The sequence below is a fragment of the Entelurus aequoreus genome, linkage group LG01, assembly GCF_033978785.1.
Source record: "Entelurus aequoreus isolate RoL-2023_Sb linkage group LG01, RoL_Eaeq_v1.1, whole genome shotgun sequence".
Taxonomy (NCBI): domain Eukaryota; kingdom Metazoa; phylum Chordata; class Actinopteri; order Syngnathiformes; family Syngnathidae; genus Entelurus; species Entelurus aequoreus.
In genome coordinates, this window is record NC_084731.1 from 4851888 (window position 1) to 4861390 (window position 9503).

Below are 9503 nucleotides of genomic sequence, written 5' to 3' on the forward strand. Positions count from 1 at the left end.
TAACGAGCGAATTGTGAGGAGCAGCAAAGATGTCTTGTTTTGGTGTAACGTCATAGGTCAACCGGAAAAGCAATACATTTATACTTGCTCCAAGGAAATAAGCACCCCCCAGTGTACGGGAGGCACACGGCGTATGACCAATAGTCGCATTAGAACAACTATTTGAGAAATTTGAAATTTGATTGACTTAATGCATGGAAAGATAGTCATCTGTTTCATTTTGCTATTCCAAAGTCCATCAAGGATACTCTGACATTAATTACACACCACGGTCTTGTCATCACTAGTGTTCGCTCTGCGCCGACATGAACACGCAGTTCATGCTGCACAATGTGACCGTGGTTGTGGAGTACCGAGACCCGTTTATCAAAATGGTCTTCAAAAATGTTCTAGTGTTTGTCCTCGGCCTGTTCATCAACTACATCAACATCATCTTCATGCACACCTTCTGCAAGCACCAGGTAAGACATGGTAGGACACGGTGAGACATGGCAAGACTTAGTCAGGAACTTTGAAAAGAACATACAACAAACTGTGACACAGTTCTCCTTTGCGGTCAGATGTTCTACACCAACCCTCGCTACATCCTCTTCTTCCACCTGGTGCTGAACAACGTAATCCAAGTGAACGTGACCCTGGTGCTCTTCTTTGTCAGCTACATCCTGTACACGATCAACATGTCCGTGTGTGTCACTTTGATCCTGCTGGCGCTCTTCACCACCGAGAACATGCCGCTCAATCTGGCGTGCATGGCGGCCGAGTGCTACATCGCCGTGTGCCTGCCGCTGCAGCATGCCCGCCTCTGCACCGTCAACAGAACTCTCATCACTATTGTTCTGATCTGGACCACCAGCTTGATCTCGGTTCTGCCTGACCTCTTCATCACCTTAGCCACCAAGCCACTCGACTTCTTCTCTTCTAGAGTGTTCTGTATGCGAGAAAATGCCTTCCCTAATCCGCTGATTTCCAAAAAGAAGGACAGCACCTACATTGTGTACCTGATCCTGGTCTGGTCTGTTCTCTTTTACACATACTTTATGATTCTCTGTACCGCCCAAAATGCCAGCAAGGATGGCAAGAAGGCCCGGACGACCATCCTGCTACACAGCGTCCAGGTCCTCCTATGCATGACCACGTATGCCGCGCCAATAGTCAAAACCTCTATAAAGAACTCGTTCCCTAAGAACTACAGCGACTCTCTCTTCGCTAGCTACATCATCGTACAGATACTACCTCGTGCCATCAATCCTGTCATCTATGGCGTTCGAGACAAATGTTTGAGTAAGTTCTTCATGCACGAAATGAGCTGCAAGAGCGTTGGGCGCCCGAACCTTTGACTCATCACGTTCATTGGCTCATTTCCTCTTTTTGACTCAACTCCATTGTTTCTACACTACAACCCGTTTAGAAGAAAGGTTTAAATGGCCAAATCTTCACTGACTTACTCACTGTAAAACACAGAGTACATAGATAGCTAACAGTGAAAAAGTAGTACCTTAATGGAAAACAACTTTTACTACTTAATGTATGGTGAACCTTGTTGCTGACACCCATGTCAACAATGTAAATTAGTAAAGGGATTCTTAACCTTTTTGACCTTGAGGCCCAACCTTTCCACTAAAGAGGGGCCCAGGCCCACTCAAATATTAACACTGAATTCGTAATCATGCTCTTGATTTTTATCGTGTTCAGTAATTATATCTAACCTTCTTTTAGTTTACAAACCTGTCAAATAATATAAAACTATCGCCATGTGTACATGGACAACATTTATTTAATCTGATCATCATTCAGATTAGAATGTTCCTGTGTAGATGGATCCTGAAAAAAACGATCTGATTATGACGTGTTTTTCATGCATCACACCTTAATTCGGAATACTTAACTTTGACATGCGCAGAACCTAACAAACAGAAAGGTGTGTTATTATTTGTGCTATGGCGCCATCTTTTGGACGAGTTCGCTCACTGTAGGTGCTGAATAAGCAGTAAACGCTAAACAAACGTGACTTTTTGCATTTCTGCTTGTTCAATGTTATCACAGTATTTATTTCTTTTTTTCCCCTTCTGTTAACTACTTTTGTTTTACCTCCTTTTTTGAAATTGAGCTTTTCTCTGCTTTTTATGTTGTGATTATGTACAGTAAAGCTGTGAATAAAACAGCTCATTAAGACGACAACTGGATCTCCTCTTTTATTGTTATATCGACACGAAACTCCAGACCATACTTTTGTTTTTGCTAGTCTCGTTTTAAGGCAACCAACTCAACAGTATATAATGCTACGTCTGTACATGTTGAATGGGGGGAGACAGCAGCAAGACAATCGCTTCATTCGGAGACTATTACATTTAGTCCCGACTCCACTAGGCAGGGTTTCCCGCAGCGCTATGTTGTTAAGGCGGCCGCCTTAACAACAAAGAGCCACCGCCTAAACTAACGTCTTAACAAGCTGCTACGCTTCGTTCTGCCTCTGCCTCTGTCAGTACGTCTCTGCAGCACCCAGTAATGTCCCACCCACAGAACCATCTGATTGGTTACACGCAGAGCGGTAACAGCCAATCAGCAGTGCGTATTCAGAGCGCATGTAACAGCCAATCAGCAGTGCGTATTCAGAGCGCATGTAACAGCCAATCAGCAGTGCGTATTCAGAGCGCATGGAGTCAGTGCTCCTTCAATGGAGTGAGCAGAAAGGTGAGCATAATGCAGCGGACTCTCCCCAAATTATAATAAACACTTCCAAGTCAACTACTAGTAACATCACTATGAGCCCGTTGACGTTCTAGAAACATAAGCGGCAGCTCAGCTCGCTCGCAGTCATTGAGGTGAAGGCTAATTAGCTTTTAGCGTAACGTTAGCTCACTGTGCGGTGTGTGTGTGTGTGTGTGTGTGTGTGTTACGGACAGCAAAGCCCTGTCTGTCTGAGAGAAAGACAAGCATTATTGACCTACAGTTAACAACTACGTTATTTTACTTTACCTTTTCCTGTGTTGATTGAGCTGTGTTGAAGCAGCAAAAAAGGACATTATGTTAAATGAAGAGTTTCCTGAAGCTGTCTCTGATAGTTGATATAATAATGTAACTGCATCATAAAGCCTACATGAACTCCATGGTGTTCAGGGATGAATAGTCTCTCCTATTGCTATTGTACTATTTTTTCAGCTATAGTTACATTAATCATTAGTAATGTAGCAGCCTAGTTTTGAATGGCAGGGTCCCTGCTATCACATGTTGATAAGAATATAACGTTTACATAATAAAAATCAACTACAGGCTTCCCAAATGCTGTAATAAATTAAGCATGATGAGTTGAGCATATGTCAGCATGTGGCCCCACTTTTAACTCTTTTTTTCAAACGCTTATTGCAAACGCTTTGTAACCTGTATGTTACTCTAATAAAGCACTGTACAAGTACTAAGTAAAACAGTGAATGATATGTCTGGGCTAGAAACTAAACTCGGCTCTAGGAATGAAGAGTAATAAAGACTGAACACAGGTTTTAAGTTTAAGTGGTACCAAATTATATTGAAGAATAATAGGAAAAATAAACAAACAACATCAACATGTAAATTCGAATGACCATTCACATATTCAACAATTCACAGAACGTTCAGTATTTACAATACAATAGTGTACTTGATTCAGTCCTTGTTTTCTACCAACGATGGTATAAGCGCAACACGAGTTCAAAGTTCATTAAACGGGCCCCACAAAGTCCACGTTGTGGTGGCAGTGTCCAGAGGGGTTTTAGTGAAGGGACAGAGGAAACGTGAATGTTCAGGAGGACCGCAATGAACACGTTGCGTTTTGGTAAAAAAAAGGGAAAAACAGAGGGCGGCTGCTGAGAAGCCTCCTACCAGCCCGGGGCTCGGTTGGGTGGATTCAGTTCAGTTCAGGTGGTTCGGTTCCAGGCATAAAGCTTCAGACTAGTTCAGGGCTCTAAGCTCGCCATCCAACCTGGCCTGTATAAAAAGGGCAGGACCAGTCAAGTTTTCAGTGCGCACACAAAAGAAAATACATTCAAATACTAAATACTAAATAATACTACTATATTCAAATATCAAAGTATATTCCTTAATATTGTACAATAAATAATTCATAAATCCAATTAGAATAAATAATATAATAATTGTTAGGTCAAAATATTCATTTCTCAAATGGTATCAAAATGTAAACACTGCATCCACAAATAGAGTGCTAGCAGACACAGTGGTTGACTGGACTGCTTCAAAAAGTGCCTTGAATGCATAGCACTGATAACCATCAAAGCAAATAAAACAAACCAAGAACAATCAGACAATTGTTGACAGTGACAACATTTCATTCATTGGGTTGACTATATTCAGAGAAAGCGGGCATATAAGTAGATGCCAACAGCTCCATTCAAAACGAATGCAGCAGCTAGGCTACGTACAAAGCTACACAAATGCAACTCACCAATTCCGCAGATAAATCACTCAGTGTGATGGGTCCGGTGTTGTGCCGGTGTTGTGCCGGAAAACGCACCCCTGCCGTAGTTTCCCGGCACAACACCGGCAACACAGATGCATCGGCGCATGCGTCGAGCTCATAGAGCAATAGAGGCTTTGCAGTCACGTGATTTATTAATTTTATCACGTGACTTTGTTACGCCGCCATCTTGCCGGTCAACCGGTCAGCTCGTTCCTACGTGTTCGTACAGATTCAGTTTGATTTCTGCGCTACATTTTCACCGATATCATCCGAATTATGGCTGATTTGCTATCCAATGAAGTTGTGCATTTGGATGAAGAGTCCAAGAAACGTTACCGAGAGAAGTTGAACCTTGTTGGCACAACGGATCCGTACCTTTTACCGAGAAGCATGCTAAAATCACCTGAGCATTTTACAACAGCCGACCTGCCTGAACTCTCATATCCAGACATTTATAATTACCTCGTCGATTCACCATCTCCGTACACTGGAAAGGACCTTAAGGCATACAAGAGTCAAGTCATTGATCAAGAGAATCTGCTATCCTGAACTGTGTAGATTTTCAACAGCCGCAACTAGGTGTGAAATTGGATTTGAAAATTTAATTTGCATTGCAATATAATTAAATTTAATTTTAGTTTCAATTTGTATTTATTGTTTGTATTTTCAATTTGTATTTATTGTTTGTAGTTTCAATTTGTATTTATTGTTTGTATTTAAATCTACTCTTCTTTATGAACTTTCAGACTTCATAAAGAAGGTAAATTGTATATGGTTATGGGTGCTTAACAATCTTAAGTAAGGCAGTCAGTAATCTTAGTAGTTAGCTTTCAGATTGCATAAAAGAGGTAGTTGTGTAATACATGGTTATGAGTGCTTTCTCTCGCTTATCTGTCTATCAACTGTCATCCCTTAAATGTCGCACTATTCTTTTTCTTCTTTCTGCCTATTGAAATGGTTTGTCAAATCGCTTTACTATGTTTGCTTATAACCAAAGTACTACCTTTCATATTTACGTTTATATTCATCATTTTATTTTTAGATGGGGTTGCGATCACGAGTCGGACGCAAGGAAGCGGTACGAAATGATAATGACCCAGCGGCACACTGGCCTAAACGTTGACGAAACCGGATTCCACATGTCTGCCGACTGTCCATATTTTGGCGCATCACCGGATGGGCTACTCTCGTGTGACTGCTGTGGCAAAGGGTGCCTCGAAATTAAGTGTCCCTTCTGCATCAAAGATAAAGGACTGGAAGAGGTTGCTGGTGAGTCCAAGGCGGTCTGTTTGGAGCAGAAATCGAACGGCAATTGCGTGCTACGTGAAGACCACCAGTATTATTACCAAGTACAATCACAACTGTATTGTACTGGCAGGAAGTACTGTGACTTTGTCGTATGGAAGGAGAATCTACTCTTTATTCAGCGCATCATTCCTGATGATTCCTTCCTGGCAAACGAACTGGCCAAGTTGGACAATTTCTATCTCCGTTGTATTATGCCAGAGCTATTAGCTAAAGTGTACACGGTAGAACAATCTGTTGCTACCACTGCATCCGCTTCGGAAGAGTTTGTTTGCTACTGCCGTAACCCTCCCACTGAGGATATGTTGGTTTGTAAATCCGAGAACTGCAGCATCAAAGCATTCCACATGAAATGTCTTGGCGTAAAACGAGTCCCACAACGATGGTTTTGCCCTAACTGTAAGAAGTTGGAAGTAAAACAGAAAAAGTTGTTTCTGTAAGATTCTTTCCTGGTATTTATTACAGAAAAAATATGGATGCAACATCATTACTCAAATGGTACAATTGGGTCGGATAAATTTGTAAGTGCGCATGACACTTGTACAATTTTATCTAATGTTGTGAAACATGTTGTTTGTCATCAAATGACAATAAAGAGATGGGTATGATATTTTCCATCATGGTATACTTTTGTCTTGCGAGTCCAATAACTCTCTCTACATGGATACGGACAGCAGCTAATCCTCTGGTGCCCTCAACATCTAGTGGATTAAGCTTCCTTCTTTTCGAATCTCAGCGTGCACCACATCTTCACCAGCGGGTAGTTGATCATTTTCACAAGGGACAGACTGGGAAATATTGACAAGTGCTGCTGCTGCTGCCAATGCCCTCTCGCGGTCTCTCTTACGCTGCTTGAGATTTTGTCTTCTCTCAAAGATCTTCATTGAACATTTGACTTTTCGTTTGTGAGGTGACTGGGTATGCTCAAATATACTTGGCACATAGTCTGGGGATAGTGGATCTTCGCTTTTTGCACCTAAAACAATCACATTATTCATAATGACTGCCATAAATAATTAAGCACGTTGTTGATGGGGATATACCCAGTTCAATTTGTTTTGTAATGGCATTTCATAACTTGACATATTAAAAAAACTGAATAGAGTGAAATCATTCAGATACCTGTCTGTTTAAGTTGCTACCGTTTTTATTTTTTCGGCGAAGTTGGTAGAGTGGCCTTGCCAGCAATCGAAGGGTTGCTGGTTACTGGGGTTCAATCTCCACCTTCTACCATCCTAGTCACGTCCGTTGTGTCCTTGGGCAAGACACGTCACCCTTGCTCCTGATGGCTGCTGGTTAGCGCCTTGCATGGCAGCTCCCGCCATCAGTGTGTGAATGTGTGTGTGAATGGGTGAATGTGGAAATACTGTTAAAGCGCTTTGAGTACCTTGAAGGTAGAAAAGCGCTATACAAGTATAACCCATTTATCATTTATCATTTGTTTTTTCACGATGCCTCATCTGATTGGCTTGAAAACTTTACCAATAAAAATTTTAACCTTGTGCCAATGGCTTGAAAACTTTACCAATGTAGATTTTACCTTGTGCCAAATGAAGTAACAAAAAGCCTCTTGTTCAAAAATGCTTCATTAGAAAAAAATTGTTTCACAAGGTCCATCATAATTTTTTGGGAAATTTCCTAATGCATTCACTCATGATAATTAATTGTTCAATTCCAATATGAAGCTCAACATTTACATTGATAAAGTTTTCAAGGCAATCAGATGTGAGGCATCATGAAAAAATAAAAAAGGTACCTAGCATCACACAGACAGAGGCGGGGGGGGGTGAACTGAAGAAATCATCCCATTCCCTCTTGCTGCCTTTCTAAAAATGCACCCAGCATTTTCAACAATCATATTTGTATCATCCCATATTGTATTATTTCACATTTTGTGAAACAAATCAGGGGTGAATAGTTTGTTTACATACCTGATATGAAGTGTTCATTGCATATCCTTGTGTACATCGTAGGTTTCCATCGTTCACGACAAATCGCCGCGATCCGAAGCTAAGATTTGGTTTATCGCCTCGTCTATTGCTACATCCAACAGCACAGCAGGTTTCCGGCATTTCCAAGCTCAAATAGCAGCAGATCTAACAAGAAAGCGTGTGTGAGTCGTTGACTGGCAGTGAACTGGTGACCGGCAAGATGGCCGCCAAGCTAATGTCACGTGGCTGATGACGTCAGCTGCAAAGCCTCTATACCTTGTGTCGGTGCGCGTACCGCTTTTAGAAAGTCACGTGACCGATCATGAGCTGTTTTGGTCACGTGACCGATACGCGAACTGTGTCGCACTCCCGTCTCCTCTGTGCCCTGTGAGCGGGTCTTTTCTACAGCCGGAGAAATAATAACTAAGAAGAGACGACTGAAGGGTTGATAACAACCAAACCTAACCCCCCCTACCCCCCTCTATATCCCACACCCCGGATTGTAAATAATGTAAATAACTCAATGTATATACTCTGATGATTAACTTGTGTGATGACTGTATTATGATGATATTATACATCTGTATCATGAATCAATTTAAGTGGACCCCGACTTAAACAAGTTGAAAAACTTATTCGGGTGTTACCATTTAGTGGTCAATTGTACTGAATATGTACTTCACTGTGCAATCTACTAATAAAAGTTTTAATCAATCAATGAAAGAAATCGTCTAAAATTGAATACGTTGGAAAAACTGTTTTTTTTTTTAATAAAAATGTGTAAAAAATAAATTACAAAAAATCCCAGTCCACAAGCATCCTCATTCACAACACGTTCTCTTAGATTTCCATGTTATGATACATGTTCCCAATTTTTATTGACTGTATCTAAAAAAGATTAAAATATATTTTTATTTAAATGAAGATATGAAATAATCCTCAATGAAATACAATGACTTGGTTTATATTATTGTATATACTAGGTCATAAAATCAGTGTCAGTTGAGTCGGTCCATAGGTTGCCGGTAGGGATTTTTAATGTCCAGCAGATGTCAGTATTTAGTGACACAGTATCAACACAGTATCAATACAGTTTTGCAATGTGTCGAAATGCTTCATGACGCCTCATCAACCCATTCACACTCAAACACTCCCGCGGGACGACCCACGGCTCCGGTAGTCGGCTCCTACAGTTCGACATTATTACATTTCAGTTCAGAAGGCTTAGTTAATAATTAAAGCGTAAAACCGAGTCACATACCTGCAGCAACCTCACACAGCGTGTCCCTCTCGCTGTCACCGGTAGCAGCCCACTTCCGGGTTTTATGCTAGTCTGATAGCCGTGTTAGGTCACGTGACCGCGTGACGTATGATGCACACAAGGACAACTTAGACGACGAAAACAAATAGAAAGGATATTTAAATGGGGTTTTGTCACCCGGGTTACAGCTTACTTACAGTAAGTCCTTAATTTGACTTTGTAAGTCATTATTTTAGTATCTCAGGTAACTAGGACTGTTTTGTTTTTACTTTACGGAAAAAATATCGAGATATATATCGTATATCGCCATTCAGCAAATGGAGCGGAAAACACAACCAAAAGTTGTAGGCTTCTTCACGCGACGAAGCCGGCCTACTTCACCACAGTCTGTAGTCTATTGCCCCCCAGGCTGTGGTGGCAGCGACGAGGTGGAGACGTGATGGCGACAGGCCGAGTTACACCGATCCTTACACCCACCCGGTCCCCTCCCCCTGGAGAGTCACCACCTTAACTAACACATTTTCTGGGGGAAACACTGCACCAGCTGACATCAAAA

The 9503-nt window shown here is 41.4% G+C and overlaps 1 protein-coding gene and 1 long non-coding RNA gene across 2 annotated transcripts in view; one reads left to right on the plus strand and one right to left on the minus strand.

Annotated features, from left to right (window-relative positions):
- Positions 1 to 7870, minus strand: part of LOC133647509 (uncharacterized) — a 59563-nt gene extending 51693 nt beyond the window's left edge. Inside the window, exons 1-2 of the long non-coding RNA XR_009825704.1 lie at positions 7687 to 7870; positions 3856 to 3960 (exon numbers count right to left, since the gene is read on the minus strand). This is a non-coding gene — a long non-coding RNA (uncharacterized LOC133647509). The remainder of the gene's footprint in view (positions 1 to 3855; positions 3961 to 7686) is intronic.
- LOC133645904 (odorant receptor 131-2-like) lies at positions 306 to 1701 on the plus strand. The gene is made up of 2 exons (XM_062040836.1): positions 306 to 461; positions 561 to 1701. The coding sequence occupies exons 1-2, from the start codon at positions 306 to 308 to the stop codon at positions 1335 to 1337; spliced, it is 933 nt and encodes a 310-aa protein (XP_061896820.1). The 3' UTR covers positions 1338 to 1701.
- Positions 7871 to 9503: the final 1633 nt, after the last annotated feature.